We start from the raw sequence: 25,181 nt of genomic DNA, 5'->3' as shown, positions 1-25,181 counted from the left end.
ATTCTTTGTGGAAATCAAACTCGATTAGGTAAAAAGAATTTGAATAATAAAAAGAAATATATATTATTTTTATAATTAAATTTTATTCGAAATTTTTTATAGAAATCAAACTTGATTAGGTAAAAAGAATTTAAATAATAAAAAATAGAAATTATTTTTTAGAGAAACTGAACTTTAATTTTGAAAAATATTTTCATGTCTTTTGAATTATTAACATTTATTTCCTATTTTTGTTTAATTCTACTTTTATTATTATTATTTTTTTTCTCTTTTATTTTCATTTTATTATTACTTTTTTATATCAATTTCTTTTATATTATTAGCATTATTATTACTTCCTCATAGAGAAATATGTTATTTGACCTCAGGAGTTCAAAAATGACATTTTTACAAAATGTCATTCCGTTTGTGTGTATGTGTGTGTAAACATCACATTTTCATAAATATCTCGAAATCATAAAGAGCTTTTGGGTTGAATTTTTTTTTAAATTGTAGATTTGTATAATTTTGTATTTTTTTCTAATATTTCTTTTCAAATTTAGAATCAAAAATTTATTTTATTTTCATTTTTTTTATTTTTATTATTTTTATTTAATAATAATTTATTTATTTCAATATTTTTTATTATATTTAATTGAAGAACTTCCGAATAATCGAAATTTCGTGTAAAATTGAATTGTAAACAAATGGATTTGAAAATTCTCAAAAAAAACTTTTTCAAAAATTATTAAAAATAGATTTAGAGATGAATTTTAGTTAAAAATTCTAGTAAATAATAAGTGAATTGAAATGATGAAAATAATTTTGTAGAAGTTACAGTAACAACATTCTTATAATAAAAAATAATGATTTTATACTTTAATTATTATCAAACATGAAGAAATCGATCGATCGAGTCTTCGACTCGGAGTGATCGATTCTTCATGTTTTATAATAAATATTTTTATAAATTGTTTAAGTTTGAAAAAGTTTGAATTTAAATGTTTTGAAGAATTTTAATTTCCATGGAAAAATAATAATAATTAAATATTTATTTGAAAAAGAAGTTATTGATGTTTTCGAATAATTTTACTTTTCAAGAAATTTGTAAATAGATGTAGCAGAACATTTTTTTTGAGTATTTTTTCCTTAATTTTCTAAAAATTCAAAAATTTTCAATTTCATTAAAATTTGTAATTAATAACCATTTTTTTCCTCATTTTTAAAAAACTGAATTTTATTTAAAAAATTTTATTGAAGAATTAGAAATGTTGCAAATTATTTCCTTATGAAAAATTGAAAATTGAGAATTTTCTACAAAAATATTAAGAAACGAAAATGTTTTTTTTCCAAAAGAAAAGAATGAATTTGTGAACAATATTTTTATTGAGAAACAAAAAATTATGCAAAAATAGGTATTTATTTTCTATTTTTTAATAATAATTTTTTAACAATTAACAATTAACAATTTTCTATTTTTTATAAATAAAAAGGAGAAAACATTGCATCAAGTCAAACGAAATTTGTTATAGAAAAAAAGCATATAATAAACAATTATAATTTAAAAATTAATAAATAACAGAAAAAAATTATTATTCTGATTAAAATTTTTGAAAACTGAGATTGTAATTATAATTTAAAAAATAATTAAATAATAATAATAAATAATAATTTAAAATATAATTCTAATTATAATTTAATTATAAAATCAATTAATAATACACCTTAGGCAAATAACATGAAGACGAAGATTATTATAGTTAATTGTTATTAATTTATTTGTTTTTCTACTATTTTCCTAAATTATTTTTTGATCTTTTTTTCATCTAAAGTTGAAAACAAATAATTAAATTATCATCTTCATTATTATTATTATTAATTTCAATATTTTTAATAATTTAAATAATACTGACAATTATTATTTTTCTATTATTAATTTACGCTTTGTGATATTTTTTTCCATCCAATTAATTCGAATTTTAATTAACGCAAAGAAAATTCTATATTACGTAGGTCCAATTAGAGGCGAGAAAAAAAATTAAGTAATTAGAAGAAAAAATTGTCTACAACATTCATTTTTATTCTACTCCAACTATTTTTTTCCCTGTTTTATTTTGTTTTATTATTCTTTAGATCGATATTTCTTTTTTCTCACCACTATCATTTTGTGCCGTTAAAGAACCCTTTAGATTTTTATAATCTTAAGTGCTGAAAGGGATGATGAGAAATACACACACTAAAACTCACACACAGATGTTATACACAGAGTAAGTTAATTACCGATTGATCCGAGTCTCAGAGCCTTTCTAGACGAGTTTCATGAGAATCAAGATAGAAGTGTTTTAGTCACGAAATTCCGGTGGCCTCTTCCAAATACAATTACATGTCCTCGCTTTTAATTTATATAACTATTCTCAATCAAACGAACAAGAGAATAAAAACACTATGTATATATACGAAAACCGCCTTTTTTTCTCTCCCTTTTGCTTCCACAAGTGGTTGTGTCCTGCCGCGAAATGCGCGAAATTCACTCGTGGGTGTCACGAAAAAAAAACTATTCGATCGTCACGCAAATCATTAAATTCTCACAAGGGGGGAAAAATTCGACCAGTTTTCGATGAAAAAAAAATTTGAAATTAAAAAATATTCGTTTGAAGAAATCACTAATTTCAAAAAGGCCAACACCCAACTGTTTTTCTTTTTATTATTAAATCAAAAATAATGAGATGATTTTTTTTCTCACTACGTTCTGTTTGTTTTTGAATTAATAGAAAAAATCAAAAATCGCTGACAAACGATTGACAAATCATTGTCGTTTGTGATTAAAACTGACAACCTTCGAACTGACCTTCGATTGTTATTCACACCCTCGTATCACACACGTAACGCGCAAACGTCCATTATATTATATACATATATGTTTCCGAGTGACCATTTCCGAAATTAAATTAATTCAATACAGTATTTATATTTAATGACTAATTCTAGAGACTTTTTTTTATTTTGATTTTTAGGGTGAATTTTTAGAAATAGTGTTAATGAAATATTTATTGTTATTGTTGGAATTTGGAGGGAAATATTTTTTTGTTTTTGATTTTTTGAATTATTGGAAATTGTGGTCTTTTGGGGAGAGAAGAATGAATCACGAATTTTGTTTTTCTTTTTGGTATGGATTATTTTTTTCTCGTTTTGATAAGACACAAGGGGACAAGATAGGTTGGTTTCTGTTATCATGCGACGACTGATGTGCACCCCTGTGACGTTCGAGGAAAACAACGCCGGAAGCGAAGCGCCTGCGTGCTTTAAAGGATTCCAAGAAAAATGATACCAAGAGCGCTTGATCGAGAGTTGATGAGTTTATTGGAGGAGAGTTTAGTTGATCGCAGGTGGTCGCGACTCGGCGCTAGATTTTAAATTCTCACTCGCAATTTTTATTGTTATCAAGACTAAAGTTATACGTAAGTTTCACTTTATTTTTCCTCAGTGTTTTTTCAACATATTTTTTCTTATATTTCTTCAATTTTTACGTTTGAATTTATCATCTATGAAATTTTTCAAGTTTTATTTGTTTCTTTTCAATGAATTTATAAATTTTACTTTGTTCCAAATCATAAAATTTGTAAATTTTACTTTCCTTAAGTTTATAAATTTTATTTTTCTCAAATAAATTCTATTTTGTTCAAAATCATTAAATCTGTCAATTTTTTGGTCACCAAATTTGTAAATTTTATTTTCTCAAATTTTTAAATTTTATTTTCTTCAAATGAATTCTATTTTAAATAATCCAAATTAACAAATTTGTAAATTTTACTTTCCTCAAGTATATAAATTCTATTTTGTTCGAAATTGACAAATTTTTTAATTTTATTTTCCTCAAATAAATTAAATTTTGTTCCAAATTGACAAATTTTCTAATTTTATTTTCCTCAAAAAAATTATATTTTGTTAAAAATCATCAAGTTTTTTAATTTTATTTTTCTCTAATTTATTAATTCTATTTTCTTCCAAATCATGAATTTTGTAAATTTTTTTTTCATCAAATTTGTAAATTTCATTTTTTCAAATTTTTAAATTTTATTTTCTTCAACTGAATTCTATTTTAATCCAAATTAACAAATTTGTATAATTTTTACATTCCTTAAGTTTTTATATTTTATTTTCTTCAAAATCATCAAATATCTAAATTTTATTTTTCTCAAATAAACTCTATTTTGTTCCAAATCGTCATATATTTCTAAAATTTTATTTTCCTCAAATAAACTCTATTTTTCAAAATCATCAAATTTCTAAATTTTATTTTCCTCAAATAAATTCTATTTCGTTCCAAATTGTCAAATTTTTAAAATTTTATTTTTCTCTAATTTGTAAATTCAATTTTGTTCCAAATCATAAAATTTGTAAATTTTTTGTCACCCAATTTGTAAATTTTATTTTCTTAATTTTTTAAACTTCATTTTCCTCAAATAAATTATATTTTGTTCCAAATCATCAAATTTTTCAATTTTATTTTCTCAAATAAATTTTATTTTGTTCCAAATCATGAAATTTGTCAATTTTTTATTTACCAAATTTGTTAATTTTTTCTCTTTAATTTTTAAACTTTATTTTCCTCAAATAAATTTCATGGAATTATTAAACATTTAAACATTTAGTGAACATCATTTTTATTTTAAAGAAATTTCGTTAAATTGGAAATTTTTTTCTTGAATAATTGAGGCAATAATCGAAAATTTGAAAGAGTATTAAAATTTAGATCGAATGAAATTTTAGTCAATTAAAATTTACAATAAATTAAATTTCATATGAAGTGAAAACTTGAATTAATTTATAATCGAATAGAAATAAAGTTTGGATCAACTAAAATTGAAAAAGAAATAAAATTTCGACCAATTACAATTTAAATAGAAACAAAATTTGAATAACTTAAAATTAATGATACTAAGTTTTTTTAACGATATCAAATTGAGACAAAAAATGAATCAAAATGTTGCGAAGCAACGTTTTAAGTTTTTTTTTATATCAATTTGATATCCTTAGAAATGTGTAGAAATAAAATTTTGCTCAAGTAGAATTAAAATAAAAATAAATTCAATTAAATAAATAGAAATAAAATTTGAATCAATTAAAATTTAAACAGACATAAAATTTGGATCAATTAAAATTTAAGTAGAAATAAAATTCAGATCAATTAAAACTTGAATAGAAATAAAATTTTTTCTGACAAATTCGGATAAATCGAAAAAATTGAATTCAGTCAACTTATATTTTATTCCAATTTTTTTGTGAACAATTTGAATAGAAATAAATGTAAAATCACGAAAACTTTAGTCTTGATAAAGTATAAAATCCGAGAATAAATTACAAATCTATAATTCACAATGTCCAAATCTTTTTTTTTCTTTGTCAGATTTGAAAAATATTTTTCTTATTTTATTTGAGAGATGTCCATTATTTTCACGGGGGCGGATTTTTTTTTTATTGTGACTCAATTTTCCGCTATGTCAGCTTAACACGAGGGAAGATTTTTTTTCTACTTCTTCTTGTCAAGAAAAAATATTAACCTCGAGGCAAGTGGCGCTTTTTTCATATATCTATAAAAATGGGAAATAATTTACTTACCAGTCTGTGTGCTGCTGTCAAAAAAAGTGCTCGAAGTCTCGACTGTCATTGTTGCAAATGTCCCATCAGTTATCTGCGCTGAACTGTCTCTCCTGCCCCGATACCTTTGTACCTAAGGAATTGGAAAATAAATAAATTTCAGATAAACAAGGTATTTTTAATTTAAATACTTTTAATGATAGTTGAGTATATTTTTAATTTTTATATTCTTTTTTTTTAAATAAATAAATTTTGGTATTAGATAATTTGGAGAAAATTAATACGAACTGTATCGTCGCTTTGTGAACTTTGTCGGCGAAAATTTCGACACCGAATCATTTCCTCGGTGGTGCTTTGTCGTCTAAAACCGCGAGCTATTAAAATTTCTTCTGTTGTTGATTGTCTTCTAATTATTGGAGCATGTTGAATGCTGCCAGGTGCTCTCGCACACGGACTTGGATCTCTCGAGGAGCACGACGAACTGTCAGGAGATCTGAAATATTATGATAATTAAAAAATCATAATTTATAACAATTATTTTAATAAATTTTAGTTTTAATTTTTCAATAAATTATTTATAATTTAGTTTTAATAATCAGTTAATTATTAATTTCATCAATATTGTACTTTAATAGTAATGTAATTAAAAAATAATAAAAACACCTAATAAATAGTAAAAAAACATTAATTAATTTTACAACATTGTACAATTAAGTAGCATTAAGAAAATAAATTCTATTCTATTCTAAAAGAACAATTATTCAAATGCTTCAAAAGGAAGTTTTCTAATTTTAGTTCTTTCTCTCAATTATTTTATCTTAAAATGTATTTAGACAAGAAAGAAAGAAGAAAGTAATCGACAGATAATGTAATTGATGTTTGTAAACAGTATTTGACAAAATAGTGAAAAAAAGTGTTTACTAGAAAGTTTCGCTATTGTATAATACAGAAACTGTGGAGAGTAAACTTTTCAGTAGTACGTAAAGAATTAGGTCAGACTCACTGTCTCGCCGAGACTTTCCAGATCTACTTAATGGAAATTGTCTATTCAAGAATACATAGTCAGGTTGCAACATTATTGACAATTCTGTTTTCATTCTTAGTAATTAAAATTGATAAAAATAATCGATTTCGTTTTATCTTATAAATAAGGAAATACAGAGGATACGTATTGCTTTTGATAAAATAGTCGTTCTTTTTAGAAAGAAAGAATTAAGTTTAAAAAAAACAATTGTATGAAACACTTTTCTCAAATTCAATATTCAATAAAATTAATAATTTAATAACTATTACGATATTTCGAATTTTTTGAATTATTTTGAATCATTTTTTCGTTTTATTTTAAGAGAAGAAAATGTACTCAAACCAATTTTGAAGATGGAAAAACTATTCGTAATTTGTGAATGTTTTGTCTTTGTATTTTAATCTATATTATTAATCGTTTTATTAATTTTGAAATTAATGTATTAAAAATCATCGAATTATTGCAAAGGATTTTGTCAAAAAATTTGAGAATAATTGAATTCCTCATTGGAGAATGTTATTATTTATGAAAATAATCGATTTCCCGAGAAAATTTCATTAAAATTTTTAAAAATCCTAATTAAATTCTTTTGAAGAATTTCTTTGAATTTTTTTTTAAATAATGGAATTTCTTAAATAATTTGAATTGAAATATAGGAAATAATTAAATTCTTTTGAAGAAGATTGTGATTTTTAAATAACTTAGTTTTTTTGAATAATTTCAATTTAAAATAATTGAAATCCTGGAAAGAATTCAATTATTTATGAAAAAAATTGAATTCTTGACAAAAATTTGTTTCAAATTTTTGAATATAATTGCAATTCTGCAAAGAGTTCAATTATTTATGAATATAATTGAAATTCTGCAAAGCATTCAATTATTTATGAAAAAATTCAATTCTTTACAAGAATTTGTATCAAATTAATGAAAATAATTGAAATCTTCCAAAGAATTTTATTTTTTATGATGATAATTGAATTCTTGGAAAGAATTTTATTAAAATTTTTGAAAATAATTGAAATTCTGCAAAGAGTTCAATTATTTTTTAATATAATTGAAATCCTGCAAAGAATTCAATTATTTATGAAAAAATTGAATTCTTGACAAGAATTTGTTTCAAATTTTTGAAAATAATTGAAATCCTCCGAAGAATTTTATTATTAATGAAAATAATTGAATTCCTAAAAATAATTTTATTATTTACGAAAATGATAGAATCCATGTAAAAATAATTTTATTATTTATGAAAATAATTCAAATCTTGCAAAGATTTTTATTAAAATTTTTAAAAATAATAATATAATTGTTTCAATGAAAATTTAAATTCTTTGTAGGAATTTAGTTAAGATTGTATTGAAAATTATTAAATATTAAGGAAGAATTTTATTAAAAATTTTAGAAAATAATTGAATTCTTTGGGTAAATTTTATAACGAATTAAGAAAAAAATTAAATTCTTTCGTGAAATTTTATTGATAATAATGGAATTATTGCAAAGATTTTACTATTTTAAAATACAAAATTGTTTCGAAGGTTTCATTAAAATTTTGTTCGACAATAATTGAATTTTTGCAATAAATTTAATTATTTATAAATAGAAAATAACTTAATTCTTCCGAAGAATGTTATTATTTATGGAAATAATTGAATTCTTCCGAAGAATTGTATTTAAAATTTTTAATTTTTGGAAAAATAAAGTAATAAAATAAATAAATAAATAAAATAAAATATATAAAGTAATAATTAATTATGTACTTAATAAATGAATTTTTAAAGAGTTCCGTTTGCTGGTTTAAAAAGAAAAAGAAAAATCTTATAAAAAACTTTTCCTTAATAAGCAAAACCATTCAATAAAATTGACTCGAATTGTAAAAATTTTTAACTAGATGTATTAAATGTACTTTCTTCCCCCTTCGAATGACGTAGTTTCGCTCAAGTTAAATTGTAAAAGTTGAAAATATTTCTTAGCCCCCATTTTTTTCCTACCTCTCTCTCTCTCTCCCTCTCGTATTTTTACTATTTTATTCTTGATTATGGTTATTACCTTGGAGCGCGACCAGCGATTGAAGTTGATTGTCTTCTGAGTCGGGCTTTTCTTTGTCTGATTGGACTAATGTCTCTCTTATCCGCATTTCTGTCTGGACTCAAATGACTCCTAGAATCACGACGTCTTGGATAAGAGGCTGAATCTGGACTTAAAGAATCTCTTCGTGCTTTTCGACCTGTAAAATAATAAATAAATAAGTATCCTGTTCAATTTTCACCATTCCTTCTCGACGATTCGGAAAATTTTCTGTTTTCCTAATTTTCCAATCTGGACAAAAAGCCTTTGAGTTTATAAAATTTTCTTTGTGTTTCTTCTTTCTTTAAATTGATTTTGGATAAAGCTTGGAAAATTCTTTTATTAAAATTTAAAATTGCATTAAGATGAAAAAGTAAAATTTGCTCAATAATGTTTCTAAACTTTCGAACTTTCATATAATCGCCGATATTTTCTTTTTTTTCAATTTGAATTTTATTTCAATTTATTATTTAATTTACAAATTTACAAAAATTATTTTATTTTACAAAATTTATTTTACTTTACAAAATACAATTGAAAAATTAATTTTTCAATACTTTTCATTTCAGTTTAGTAATTTTAAAAAATTTTAAAGCACAAAAAATATTTCGTTTCCTTGAACGTTCAAAACTTTAGGAAAATGTGCAATATTACAAGGACAAATGGATTTTTCTTTCTTTTTAAGAAACAAAATTTTTTTAGCGTTCTTTAATAATTGTTATGTAATATTTACGATATTTAGGAATAATATTTGATTATATATCATTTATGATACTTGCCTCCGTCATCGGGATCGGGTGACAAAGTCGGTTGACTCTCTCGCCTTCCACTGGGAGGCAGACATTCATCCATGGCAGCTGATTGTCTCGTTAATCTCGGTATCTTGTTTGGAGAAACTTCCTTCCCTTTATAGTAACACTAAAAAGTTACAAGAAGTTAAAATACAATTCAGTTAATTAATAATTAATTGAAGAAATTAAAATAAAACAATTTTCAAATTTTGCTTCTTCTGGGAAAGTATTTTATCATTTTAATTTTAATTAAATATTTCAAATTTTGCTTTTCCTGAGAAAATAGTAAATTAATTTCTTTATTTTTTTATTATTTTCTTTTCTCATTTTTTTAATTTTATTATTTTCTTTTCTTTATTTTTTTAATTGTTATTTATTTATTTATTTTTTATTTATATATGTTTATTTTGAAATAAAAAATGAAATTGAAAATATTGATGTTGGGAAAGAAGGAGGAAGAAGAAAAATTACCTGAGTCGTTGAATCTCTTCTGGTAGACAGTAAAGGATGAGTCGGTGTTGTGCTCACGTTTGGTGAACCAAGGGGACTGGAACTTCCGGAATTTGAATTTAACGGAAGTGGAAGACTACTTCCGGCAACGGGCGAAATTGATGGCGGCGTTACCGAAGACATAATGATTGTCGGTGGATTAATGTTTGGCTCTAAAGTCAATGTTTTACTCTCGCACGACACTGACTTCATTTCAATAGTCGTCGGCGTTTTCGCTTCCAAATTATTCGACTTCTGTGTCTCCGAATGATCTCTGCAAAAAATTATTTTCATTACTCCTTTTTCTAATATTTTAAAAAAAAAATTAAAATTTTCCCAAATTATTAAAATTATACCAAAATACAGTAAATAAATTTTCAGAAAATTTACCAATGTCGAAAAATTAAAAATTAACAAAATTTGTAACTTGGAAAATTCTGAAATTTGCCATTCGCAATTTGTAATTTGCGAAACTAGTTTTTAGAATAATTTTTCCAGTTTCAAAATGTTTAGAATTTAAAAAAACTGTTTTGATATGTACGATACTTCTTTTATAATTTTTTTTCGGTATTGATTTTCATTTCATTTTCAAAATATGATATACGTGTATCAATAAAATAATAGTAGAAGAATCTGTTCATTTACAGAGTATATATTGGACAATTTTTAAAAGGTCACAAATTTGATATAAAGATACACCCCACGAGAAGCACGAACGTCACAGAATATTAGATTTATTGTCAATCAATAGCTGCAAAATAACTTCGAAAAAAAAATTGATACACACTATTCTTTCAACTGAAATAATTAAATGTCTTTGAAAATATATGCGACCTTACAATCTTTTGTATTAAAAATTTACATAAAATAAAATATATAAATCACAATATTTATTACCTTATTTACAAATTTTCAATTAAAAAAGTCTGGAGATTTTGGATTTTATTTTTATTCAAACTTTGTGTACTTCGCCAAGGGTAAAAGTGGAAAAAAAATGTTTTAAACCTCATTTAGAAAAAATGTATTTTTTCGAAATTTGAAATTTCGATAAGAAGGTAAATAAATATTGGGAAGAAAATTGGATTTCGTGATTACTGACCGAATAGCGAAACTCCCGCCACTGTCTGTACTGGAAGCACTTGGTCTTTGATCATTTCTGTAATATTTTCCAGGCGGAACGCCAAGATCGATTGATTGTTGCGATTGTTTGCGTCTATGGTGTCGACAATTGTGTTGCTTCTTTTCCCCCAAATTTCCCGTTTGACCGCCAACAATAGAATCTCTCCTCGATCTTGCACTCTCGCCAGAGTCACGTCTTGAATTTCGAGATTCTCCCGAACCTGCAAGAAAATAATTATTTTTTGCTTTCCTATTTCTAAAATTAGTAGATTAAATATATTTTTGTTTGGAGAAATAAAAAATTATTATTTGCTTTTTTAGTTACGATTTTGTTTTAATAAAAAAAAATTGCTACCTCTTCTTGGAGTGGGCGAAATGACTGTGGGTGGTTGTTGTGCTTGTGGTTGCTCCTTTTTGCCCCATAATTTGGCAATATCATTTTTAAGGTCACTAATTGCCGAGTCCCTTCGTCCCTTGGTCGATAATTGACTCCTAATGCCACTGTCAACGGAACTCTCGCGTCTCTTTCTCACGCTCGCATAGTGACTCGTGTGATGACACGTGTCCGTTGTCGCCGATCTCGACCATGGCAAGGATTTCGCAATATCGGCGAGGGTCTCTCTCCTCGAGAGCTTGCTGCCCTTTCCGCCTTTTGTCGACGTGCCACCTCCGCCCCATTCTCTTAAAATGTCAGTCAATTGTGCCAAACTCGAGCGTCTTCGACGCTGATTTGTCGGCGATGTTTCTTGAAGTTCATTCGGTGGTGAGATTGATGTTATCTGCGCTGCTGAATCACGTCTTCCAGTTCCTTTAGACACATAAATATTTCATTAAAATATTTCATTAAAATCGAAAGAGTAAATTAAAAAATAATTAAAATAAAATGTTAAAACAAAAAATAAATTAAAAAAAATATAGAATCACAAAAAATTTTTAAAAATTCAGGATTGCAACAAAAATTTAATTTTGTTTTTCTCTGACTTTTCCCTGATTTCCAGATTCACTCTAAAAATAATTAGATACTCAAAAAAAATTCTGCGATAAGTTTTGTTATTTATGAAAATAATTGAATTCTTGCAATGAATTTTATTAAAAAAAATTTTTAAAGAATTGAATTCCAGTGAAGAATTTTATTTGTGAAAATAATTGAATTCCGGAAAAAAAAATTATTATTCATGAAAATAATTAAATTCTTGTGAAGAATTTTATTCAAATTTTTTTAAATAATTGAATTTCTTAGAATTTTTTAAAACATTTTGAAAATAATTAAATTTCATGGAGAAATTTCATTTAAAAATTTAAAATAATTGAAATCTGATAAAGAATTTAAAAAAATTCTTTTTTAAATAATTGAATTCCTGTGAAAACGTTTATTTTTGAAAATAATTGAATTCTTTGGGGAGAACTTTATTAAAATTTTTTTAATAATTGAATTGCTTCGAAGAAAGTTATAAAAAAAATTGGTAAATAATTGAATTCCAGTGAATTTTTGATTAAAATTTTATTTAAATAATTGATTTCTTTTAAAAAATTTTATTAAATTAAAATAGTGGCAACCCTGAAATTTGAAATCTTACCAAGGCGTTGTTTTAGTGTCGATTCTTCGACTTGTTCCCGAACAAGATCGTCCCATCCGTTTCCACCCTGCCATATTAGACCCACTTGATGACTGAGAATCGGCAAATTGCAGACAAAACAAATCGCTGTCATGGTCCTGAAAAATAAGAGAAATTATAAAATTAATAAAAAAAATACGAATAAAATATATTGTTGCTCTTGTAAAATATATTTTTAAAGCAAATAACTCGATAGAAGAAACGGAAAAAGGTGCTTTTTTTAAATTAAAAAAAAAATATAGAATGAAAGGAAACAATTTTGTAAAGTATACCAGGACATGCCAATATGATTTTCTCCGTTATTCTGCGCTTTTATTATATACATTATGTAATTAATTTCCTTAATAATTACAATTATCAATCAGATTTAAGATATTCTAATATATACAAACTAAATTCTATAAAAAAAAATAAAATTCTACTTCACTTTCTATGAATAAATTAAATTTCCAACGAATTAATTAAATTAGACAGATTTTCCAAAATTCTTTTTTATTATATTTAAAATATTATTTTTTTTTTATTTAAAAATTTTCTTTTGCTTCAAACATTTACACATGTATGTAATTAAATTTTTTGAATCTGTAAAATTTAATAAATTCATAAAAAAATTGATGTAAAAAAAGATTTAAAGTAAGACTACAAAATTGAAAACAACAGACTGGTATATGTCCTGGAAAAAAATTCCTATTTATGCAAATTAGGAAATATTCTACGTTTTAAAATTTTAACAGCAGAGTGTTCCAAAATCAATTAAGCGGCTGAAATAACTATATCTATATGTATACATGATATGAAAAGTCCAAGAATTGGGTTTGATAATAAATTTTTCAAAATAATTTACTATAATAAGTAAATGATAAATTTAATTAATAAATAAAAAGTAAATGATAATAAGCAATAATAAAAATAATAAGTAAGGTAATGAAAAAAGGTAATTTATTAAAAATTAAAAAGGTATTTAATTAAAAAGAAAGGTTATTTTTAATAACGAGAAAGTTAATAAATAAAAAGATAATAAATAAAAAAAATAGTAAATAAATAAAAAAATTGATTTAAATATTAATATTTAATTGTACAGTAGGTAATATTAATAATTCTAATTGTAATTAATGAAATGTATTTGATAATTTATCAATGTATTTTTAATGAATTAATTAATTTTCGAAATATTTACAATGTATAGAATATTTAATGAAATTTAGAGTAATGAAACAATGGAATCAGAAAAAATTCTCGGAATTTCCATACAATTGTTACTGTACAAGAAAGCGTCGAAAATACTGCAATCGAAATCACGTTAGCACCAAGTTGACCTCTGCGATAGCAGTGATACAAAAAAAAAGAAGTATAATGATTAGATTCATTCCAGAAATGCTAAGCTAAGATATACAATAGATGCAATATGTACACTGTTAAAATACTTTTAATACACTTCGAATAAATTAAAAAGGATAGAAAAAATATACTTTCAGAAAAAATTATATGAAGGAAATTAGTTTTCTCCAAATTGAATAAAATAATTATCAAAATTTTATTAATTTTATTTTTTTTATTATTTATTTATTTTTATTTATAAAAGTTAATCACAATTGAGTGAAAATATAGAAAAATATTAATTTTTATTCATAACAAAGTAATTATGAAAACATATAAATAAATGAATAAATATTAAACTATAATCAAAACAAGAATTAATTTATGTAAAATATAAACATTATAAATAAAATTAATCCAAAAATTTCAATAAAAAAGGGAAATTTAAAATAAAAAAGTCAAAAAAATTATTAAATTTCATTTTTAGATAAAGTTGTTAAATTCCAATTTTAAATGAAATTATTAAATCTGAATAAAAATTGAAATAATGAGAATTATGTAAAGAAAAAGAATAAAATATGAGAAGCGAAAAAAAAAATTTTCTTTTCTCTTTTTTCAACAATGAACATAATGCAAAAGACATAAAAAAAAAATGTTAATTTAATTTTTATAATATATAATAGTCGTGTCACGAGAGCCGAAGAACGTCATTCCAAAAAGCATGAATGAAGAGAGCTCGAGATTTTTTGAGATATCAATTATATATACTATTTATAAAAAGAGCAAGAATAAAATTTATTTTATAGCGAATAGAATATAAAAATTTTGAGTGAGAGATATAGCTGATTTTGTATTTTCGACCTGTAATGTCGAAGTCTCGGGCTCTGCAACGACATCGCATGGCAAGAGTCGGGTTGACCTGCAAAAAACACATACGTACTGTTTTTGCCCAATTTTTTTTTATATTCATTTATTCTTTTTTTTTCTTTTTTTTTTGTCTTGTAACTATATAAAAATACGAGCATCTATTTTATTCCGCTCTCGGTACACTTGTACCTAATACCAAAAGAAAAAAAAATTTTCGAGTGAAACTCATTTCATTAATTTTATTAATTTTATTAATTTTATTAATTTCATTAATTTTATTAATTTTGTTAATTTATTAAAACACAATATAAATATGTTTTTTTCGGGGTGTTATTAATTCGAAATATTTATAATTAAATCCTTTTGATGAATTTCTTTGTGCTATTTTTAAATAATGTAGTTTTTTGAATAATTTTAATTGAAAATTTTTGAAAATAATTAAAATAAAAAAAGAATTTTTTTTATTAGGATAATTGAATTCTTGCGAAGAATAGTGTTAAAATTTTTAAAAATAATTGAAATCCTAAGAAGAATTTTATTATTTAAGAAAATAATTGAAATTCTGTAAAGAATTCAATTATTCTCCAAAGAATGTTATTATTTATAAAAAATAATTTAATTTTTACTATGAATTTTACTTCGAAAGGATTTCTTGACAAGAATTCGTTTCAAATTTTTAAAAATAATTAAAATTCTGTAAAGAATTCAATTATTTATGAAAAAAATTGAATTCTTGATAAGAATTTGTTTCAAATTTTTCAAAATAATGGAAATCCTCCGAAAGAATTTATTGTTAATAAAAATAATTGAAATCAAAGGATTGCAAAAAAATTTATTATTTTTAAAAATAACTGAATTTTTGAATTTATGAAAATAATTGAAATTCTCCGAAGAATTTTATTATTTAAGAAAATAATTGAAATCTTCACAAGAATTTTTTTTATGAAGATAATTGAATTATTTTTAATCTTTCTAACCATATTATATTTTTTAGTTAATGTACCTAATTAATATTTTTGAGCAAAATGAAATTTTTTAATTACCTAATTTAATTAATATTTTCGAAGACCTGTCCAGTAGGTATTAAATTTATTTTCCTATTTAAATAATATTTTTAAATATTTTTTCTATTATTAACTAATATTGTTAAAAACTACTAAATTTTTTTCTTTTTTAATTTAAATAATATTTTCGAATACAATTTAACATCGATAGTTAATTTAATGAATATTTTTCAAAAGAAATGTGATGTCGATCTTTATAAACGGGAACTAATGAAGTGTAGAGGAGAAAATTGTTGAAGATTATTGATCAGTATCAGATCTAAATGAAGAGATGAAGGATAAGAAAAGAGAGATCCACTTTATACATTAAAGAAAAGTGGATATTTGTGCTCAAATAATAGGTGTACAGCCTTGGAGAGAATGAACATGAGCGGAAGGAATCTGATCAATGAACTGACAGATTATTGTAAATCAGATTGAGAAGGTTCGATACTTGAATGAAAGAATATGTAAATTTAGACCCAATCGTTATTCTAATAATTAATAATATAAGGTTACATTCACGAATAGGTATAATTGAAATTTGCAAAGAAAAAAATTAATTAGAAATCAGTAAAAAATATAACATTTCAAAAATTATTGTGTTTTCATTTTTTAAGATTAATTTTTAATTAATTTAAAAAATATTGATGAGGATGCAGAATAGAAACGCGTCAGAATGTTGATGTAATTAAAATATTAATATAATATTAATAAAAATTAATAGATATCCATAACAAAATTTATTAATATGTATAGTGTTTAAATATTCTATCTTTTTATAAAATATTTATTTGTTTTAATTTTCAGTAATTAATTAAAGTGAATATATATTTTTAAATTTTTGATTAGATTGATTTAAAATATTAATATAGTGAGTAAATTTATATTTGATATAAATTCGGATAGAATTTTTTTTCGAGTGCCTTCTATAAAGTTTTGATCATTCAGGGAAAGTCGTATAAATAGCAGTACGCACTATTTTCTAGTTTTTAGCTATTCCAGCATTTTATGAAGGTCCTCCCTCGGTATATAGGCCTCTTTGAACCGAAATAAAAAAAGGAATTCCTAAAAGGTTTCGAAAAGAGATTGCATCACAAAAATGTACAATTAAATTGAAAAAAGGATTTTCGTCTCTAAAAGTAGAAAAGAGAAAAAAACAAGATATAAAGTTGTCAACTTTTTCCAATATTTCCAATTGCGGAAAAGAGTAATTAAGAAAAACGCTTTTAGAAAAAAAAGTAAATATTCAGAAAAAAAACACGTTTATCGCAGATTAAATAAATCCTCATAACGAAAGGATATTCGATTGTTTCGAAATAACAGGTCTCGAACCAGTGAAAGTATTTCAAAATACGGATATTACGGACCAAAAATTAAAAAAAAAATTATTTCCACAGAATTGTTAGTTAAAAATATGAAAAATTCAGATTCTCAAAGATTTTAATTTAAAACCTTTTCAAAATTCAATTATTTCTAAATATTTACGCTATATTGCTTTTACTATTCAATTATAATATAAATTTTTAACTGAAAATCATTTTTAAATAAATTTTTATTAGAAAATTCTACTAGAATTCAATTATTTACATACAAAAAAAAACAATTTATTCACTAATTACTTATTTCTTAAAATTGAATTCTCATAAAGAATTTTATCAATAAATTTTTAAATACATAATTGAATTCTTTTGACGAATTTTAATAAAATTTTTAAGAATAATTACATTTTTCGAGGATTTCGATTAAAATTGTATTAGAAATAATTTAAATTCTGCAATGAGTTTTATTATTTATGAAAATAATTGAATTCCTAAAAAGAATTTTATTATTTACGAAAGTAATTGAATCCGTGTAAAAATTTTATGATTTATGAAAATAATTGAATGATTGCGAAGAAATTTATAAGAAAATTTGTAAATAATTTAATTCCTATGCAATTTTTAATATTTTATGAAAATAATTATAGATTTGCGTAGAATGTTATTATTTTTTTTTTTTTGAATAATTGAATTCCTTTGGACAATTTTTTTAAAATAGTAAATATTGAAAAATTGACAAATCATTGAATTTAGGAAAGTTTTTAAAAATAATTGAAATTTTGCCAACAATTTTATTAAAATTTTTTGAAAATAATTGAATTTCGGAGAAGAATTTAATTATTTCTAAAAATAATTGAAATTTTGACGAGAATTTAAAAATATTTTTGAATATAATTGAATGTCTGCGAAGAATTTTACTTCGAAAGGATTTCTTGGGAAGAATTTGTTTCAAATTCTTTAAAATAATTGAAATTCTGTAAAGAAATCAATTATTTATGAAAAAAATTGAATTCTTGATAAGAATTTGTTTCAAATTAAAGAAAATAATTTAAATCTTCCACAGAATTTCATTTTTTATGAAGATAATTGAATTCTTGAGATATTATAAAAATTTTTGAAAATAATTGAAATTCTCCGAGGAATTTTATTATTAATGAAAATAACTGTAATTTTTATTAAAAGTTTTGAAAAATAATATAATTCTTTCGATGAAAATTTAAAATCTTTGGAGAAATTTAATCAAGATTGTATTGAAAATAATTGAATTTTTTGGAAGAATTTTATCAAAAATTTTTTTAAATAATTGAACTCTTTTGGAAAATTTTATTAAAATGTAGATTTTGAAAATCATTGAATTGAGGAAAGTTTTTAAAAATAATTAAAATTTTGCCAAGAATTTTATTAAAATTTTTTAAAAATAATTGAATTTCGGAGAAAAATTTAATGATTTCTAAAAATAATTGAAATTTTGACGAGAATTTAAAAAAATTGTTGAACATAATTTTTGAATGTTTGCGAAGAATTTTATTACTTTTGAAAATAATTGAATTTCTGCAATCATTTGTAATTTCTCTAAAATTCTCCAAATTATATTCGTAGAATTTACGAACTTTTCATCTTTTTTCAATCAATTTACGGACTTTATGGACATTTTTTTTTTAAAAACGGACTTTTACAAGATTTTCGGACCTAGTTCGAGCCCTGAAATGACAGAAATAATAATTGTTTAATTATTTCTTTGAAATAATCAATTATTGTTTCTTAATTTATATTAATATTTATTTTAAGAATAATTGTTTAATTATTTCTTCTGAATAATCAATTATTGTATTTCTGTGCTAACAGACTATCCAGAATATTGTATTTCAAATTATTGACCTGCACAGGAAAAAAAAAGTCTGACTCCGTTTACACCTTAAATTCAGCCCATGTATTTCACATAAGTCTGTCCTTGTTTAATGGGGCTGACTCCGTTTACACCTTAAATTCAGCCTCGAAAACAGGCTAAAAGTAAAACTTTTTTTTTAGTGTGTGCTTTTAAGGAATGATTTTATAAATTAATAATTATTGACAATATTAAACTCTACAAAGTCAAGCCCTGGAGAAAGTTTCGAGGATCTTGATCCTAAAGGGGCAACAAAAGCAAATCGTAACTTCCTCGAACGGTTATACTTTTTGAGGAGTATCGGTTCTCTTCTCCATACACAAATAGAGCCGCTTACTTTCCAAAAAGTGTACCCGCTTTCCCCAAAAAGGAGAACCGTTCTCCCCTCGAGAACGGCTGTTTCGCATTTAACGCAACCGCTCTACCGACAGGTAGAGCCGTTTACTTTTTTTTCTCTCCGTGTAGTAATAGGGGTAATAGGCAATATCGATGTTGCAGTTTGAAAGATTCCACATATATTGATCCTGGTCCTCGAAAATAATATTATTAGAATAATTTAACTAAGGACTTTAAATAATTGACATAATTGACAGCATGTGATTGTTACAGAATTCAATGTTAATTTTTTCGACCACTTTTCTCTTAAAATATTAAATAAATTAAGCTAGTTTTTTGTGAATAACTCTAAAATATCATAAAGAAGGGCAGTGATGTGAAAAAGTTTTAATATTTTTAAAATTATTTATTAAAAAATAACTTTAAAATTATCAGTTCTCAAAATCACTTTCAATCAATTTCTCGTCTTTTCCGATTTCAAAGTATTTTTATTTTTTTATAATTTATTTTAGAATTATTAAAACTTTTGCACATCACTGCTCTTCTTTATTATATTTTAGAGTTATTCACAAAAAACTAGCTTAATTTATTTAATATTTCAAGAGAAAAGTGGTCGAAAAAATTAACATTGATTTCTGTAACAGTCACATGCTGTTAATAAACAATCGTAAAAAGAAGAAATAGAAGAAATAGAAGAAATGGAATAAGTGCACTATTATTGGGTAACAAAATTGATCAACAGCATATCTGATGAAGATGATGATGATAATGATGATGTCAGATCGAGCGAGGTCTAATTTGCCCTAAGCTGATGTTAATTGAAGCGTGAAAAATTGAATCCACGGTCGATAAGCTTGTAAAGAAAATTCCTGCTCAGCCGAGCATATTATGCAATACCGTGGTGGTTGTACGATATCAGTGGCTCACTGATAAGGAAGGACGCTACGGGAAACTCAAAACGCTCGAAACTTTCAAAACCCTTGCACAACCTACCCTTGAAAACTTGTTTCGAAACACCTCTCAATTGATTTTCCACTCGCTCTCCGAAACTCGACTTTCTCCATTATGGTAATAATGCATCAAATCTAGAATGCAAATACAACTTTTCCTCTGTACCACAACCATTTTGTATTCTCAATGCACGCTTTATTCTTCTCAATTCATCAAAATAATAGGTACACTATTCATTCAATTATTATACACAAGAAATTTGCTTACAAATTCTTTTTTCTCTTTAAAAACTTTATATGTGACTTTTAAATGTTTTGACATCCAGCAACCTGTTGCCAACTTCTGTACTTTTCACTGTTACCAGTGAGCAAAAAAGGAAAACTCTAAGTGACATTTTTTCCAGTGAACAAGGAATTAGTTAACCGAACTTTTATTTTTACTATCTTATTCTTTTTGTCATCAGACTTTAAATTAAAAAAATTGTTCCATTGTTTTAAGAGCAAAACCCTCTTGTACGCATTTCTGTATAGGCATAAACAAGTTCAACTTAATTTCAAAAATATTAACAATTATAATTGTTATTCTTCATTTTATTATTATCGTTAATAGGAATAATAAATATTGAGCTTATATTACACGAGGTCTTTACGAATTAAATTATTTATGACTTTATTATAATTTATACACTGAAAAAAATTTATTTGATTCAGATAACCGATTAATTGACTATTATCAATTAAATATTCACTTGAATTAAATAATATTTATTTGAGTCAATTAAATATTTAATTGATGATAGTCAATATTAATCGGTTACTAGAATCAAATAAATTTTTTTCAGTGTAGTGACTACATATTTATAGTAGTGTATATTTATATTATAATTAATAATATTATAATATACATATACACTGGAAAAAATTATTTGATCCAAATAAATGATTATTTCTCAATAATCAAATAAATATTTATTTGCATTAAATCATTAAATATTAAATGGTATTTTCTTCAAATCCTGAAATTATTATTGATCCCCCTACAGTTCTGAACTTTCAAGTGAACAAAATTTATTTATTTCTTCTTCGAATTCAAAATTTTATTATAATAATATTGTCACTTATCTTCAAAATATTAATTTTAAGTTTCGAAATATTAAATTTATACTTTGAATTTTTATTGTAATCGGTAATTGTTGAAAATATTTATAATGAAAAAATATTTCGTTCGTTTGAACATTTCAGAACTTTAGGAACATAATTATTGATTCAAATGCAATTTATTTGATTTCAAAGAAATTCAATTAAAAAAATTTCCAGATTTAAGAGAAATTATTCAAATTGAGACAATCGTTTTTTGTCTCAATTTGATATCCTTAAATAAAAAACTGCGAACTTTAATTTTAAAGAATCCAAATTTTTATTTATTGTGTCAATTGTCCATGAAAAAAATTTCCAATTTAACCAAGTTTCTATAAAATAAAAATTATTTTCACTTAAAGTTCAAATGTTTAATAATTCCAGTGAGTGAAATTCGACTTTACGAATTTCTTTAAGCAAATTTAATAAAAAATTGAGTTCATTTCAGAAAAATAAAATTAAAAAGTTCGACGATTTGGAAAATAATAGAATTAACAAATTTGAGATAATAAAATTTAGAAATTTGATGATTTTGAACAAAATAGAATTTATTTGAGGAGAATAAAATTTAAAAATTTGAGAAAATAAAATTCACAAATTTGATGTTAAAAAAATGTTACAAATTTAATGATTTGGAACAAAATAGAATTTACAAATTGGAGAAAATAAAATTTACGATGATTTGGATCAAAATATAATTTATTTGAGGAGAATAAAAATTAAAAATTTGAGAAAATAAAATTCACAAATTTGATGTTAAAAAAATGTTACAAATTTAATGATTTGGAACAAAATAGAATTTACAAATTGGAGAAAATAAAATTTACGATGATTTGGATCAAAATATAATTTATTTGAGGAAAATAAAATTTAAAAATTTGAAAAAATAAAATTCACAAATTTGATGATCAAAAAATTTTTAGATTTAAGTGAATATTTATTTGATCACTGACAATGTAACACCTTTTTTTCAAGGATATCAAATTGATATTTTCTCGATTTGATATTCTTAGAAAAAATGTAAATCGGTTATTTGAATTAAGTAAATTTTTGTCACTCTAATTTTTAAGATTTAATAATTTTTATTTTGTATTTTTTGTTTTATTTATTTTTTAATTATTTTTTTGTTAATAATATGTTAATTTTTTCCTGCCAATAATTCTGCAAGAGGATCAAACACAGGAGAACATATCTCCGTCAACAAAGTAAAGAAACACAATTTTCGACAGAAATTCAAAATTACTTAAGTAATTATCGACATCCCCGATCGAGTATTTAACTTGTAGTTTCCTGAGCAGTTTCGAACACCCTTTGTTAATAATATTAATTAATAATTTTGATTAATAATTAGTATACACTAAATTATTAAATTATTATTAAAATAATAATTAATAATATATTTTATATTTATTTACTTATTTATTTATTTAATTACTTAATTCTTTACTTACTTAGTAACTTATTTATTTACTTACTTATTTCCTTATTTTCTTATTTACTTATTTATTTACTCATTTACTTATTTTATTTACTGGTTAGTTTAATATTTACACCAATATAAACAACTTTGTATCGAATTTTCATTTCAAAATCGAGTTTACAAAATTTTAATCCAATTTCCCACTAAGGATTTGAAATTAATTAATTTTGATGGAATTGAAACTTTCTAACTGAATTTATATTTGATCGATGATTTTCCAAATAATATTATGTGTTTAAATAATAATAATTAAAAACAATATTTTAAGAAACAAAATTTAATTGAAAATTTTACCGAATTGAAATTTTATACATTTTGCAAAATTAATATTAAAAAAAAGTCGATTATAATATAAAACTATTGTATCTTAAACGGGGTGTATTATTAAATTCCTCTCTTCCTTATTCAATTTTCTGTTATTTGAAGGAAAAATAGAGTTTCTTTCTTCAATCATATTAAATGAGAGAATAAAAAACAAAAAGGAAAATTGTGTTTGAAGAAATATGTAGGTATCAAGGTGAATTGTATTTAAAAAAAAGTAAATAAAAATAAAATTAAGAAAAATAAGAAAAATATGAAAAATTAAGAAAATAATTTCAAATTTATATTTATTTATTTATGTATATAAACGAGAGCTATATTTTAGGAAGAAATTATTTATAATAATTAAATATTTATAAAAAAAAAGAATCAAAAATAATTTGAAGAGCACTTTAATAGGTTGTAAAATATTTGAAAATAATTTTCAATCGACATTAAATTGTATGGAAATTTCTATTTTCTTCCTGCTCTAAAAGAAATATGTTTCTATAAAAAAAGATTCCTCAGTACAACACTTTTTATATCTTGAAGGAAAAAAATTATAAGAATTTACATATATTCAGTCTATCGGTTTTATACGACCCACTTTTCAAAGTATAAAAATATTTTACCTCATTTTCTCTCTCTCTCTCTCTCTCTTTCTCTTCTTTGTCACTTGAAAGAGTTGAAAACATTCAGGGCAATTAATTTATTATAAGTGACAGTTATTAATAAATAATGAAAACTTATTTTCGTTTACAGTGCTTAATTATTTGAAAATTAATAAACTCTTTAAGTAAAATAAAGAAGGTAATTTTTAAGGTTATTTTCTTTTCTAAAAAAAAAGAAGAAAACAATTTGTAATCTTTTTAATAAACTTGAAATTTATGAAGTACTGTATAGAAAATAATGAATAATCCAATTATTATCATTTTTTATTGTGTACTCGCAACAAGTGTGTTTTATAGAGGGAGAAAAAGTTTTTTTTTCCTTTAGATTTCTTTTCTCGTAGGTATTATTATTAATGTTATAATTTCAGAAATGTTGGAATAAGAAGATTCACAGAGTGTATACGTGCACAGTCTTCCTTTGAAATCTGTAATGTTGATTTTAAATTCTCATGACCTGTTTATACTTGAATGGCAAGAGAGTAATCTCCTTTTTTTTCTTTTTTTTTTGGTCGACGAGGTTTTTTATCGACCACTTTTCTACCACAGGGGTATAAAAAGGAAGTAGATTATGACTTTGACTTGTGTTTTTTGGTATAATATTTAAGAGATTTTTCTTTAAGAAAAAAATGTGGAAAATTTTTTTTTTTTTTTAAAATTATGGTTTTAAATAAATGAAAGCAATTAGAAAAAAAGGAGTTTTTTCAATATCAGTAAAATATCTTTTTACAATTAGTGTATTTTATAGAAAGCAAATATTTCACTTTTGAATCTCGATTTTTCCATTATAGATTTTGTTTTTTCTCAACGTTTATATTTCAGTTATTGAATGAATGAATGTTTTATATTTCACTTTTATTCCGAGCAATATTTTATGTCATATATATACATATATTGATACATTTTTCCTCTATTGTCCTCTGTATTGAAATATGTTTGCTCTTTGGAAAAAAAAAGTTTGAAAAATTCACGTCAGTCGTATTTTTCTCTTATATTAAAATTATTAATTATAATTAAGAATTATATCAAACTTTAACGTTCGAGTTAATTATATTCGAATTATAGAAAAATAATAAAAAATTATTTTCGTAAAAAAATCCACTAATTTTAATTAAATTTCCATTAAAAGTTTGTTCCACCTCTAAAAATCTAATTCCAAATTCCTGAATTTAAATTTCGAGAATATTCAATAAAGAAAT

General features: G+C 23.2%; 1 protein-coding gene across 3 annotated transcripts in view; it reads right to left on the bottom strand.

Moving 5' to 3' along the window:
• Positions 1–25,181, bottom strand: part of LOC122508241 — a 143,723-nt gene that overhangs the window by 20,994 nt on the left and 97,548 nt on the right. For 2 of the 3 annotated variants that reach the window (XM_043621480.1, XM_043621481.1), the window contains exons 5-13: positions 14,856–14,913; positions 12,639–12,775; positions 11,417–11,869; positions 11,042–11,282; positions 9,925–10,216; positions 9,442–9,580; positions 8,645–8,822; positions 5,866–6,070; positions 5,599–5,710 (exon numbers count right to left, since the gene is read on the bottom strand). In XM_043621480.1, coding sequence (XP_043477415.1) covers positions 5,599–5,710; positions 5,866–6,070; positions 8,645–8,822; positions 9,442–9,580; positions 9,925–10,216; positions 11,042–11,282; positions 11,417–11,869; positions 12,639–12,775; positions 14,856–14,890 — 1,792 coding nt within the window. In that variant the 5' untranslated portion in view covers positions 14,891–14,913. The remainder of the gene's footprint in view (positions 1–5,598; positions 5,711–5,865; positions 6,071–8,644; positions 8,823–9,441; positions 9,581–9,924; positions 10,217–11,041; positions 11,283–11,416; positions 11,870–12,638; positions 12,776–14,855; positions 14,914–25,181) is intronic. The other variant, XM_043621482.1, reaches the window with a different exon arrangement.

This window comes from Leptopilina heterotoma, unplaced genomic scaffold (genome assembly GCF_015476425.1).
Source record: "Leptopilina heterotoma isolate Lh14 unplaced genomic scaffold, ASM1547642v1 Lhet_53, whole genome shotgun sequence".
NCBI classification, from domain to species: Eukaryota; Metazoa; Arthropoda; class Insecta; order Hymenoptera; family Figitidae; genus Leptopilina; species Leptopilina heterotoma.
This window is presented reverse-complemented; position numbering and strand designations above follow the sequence as displayed.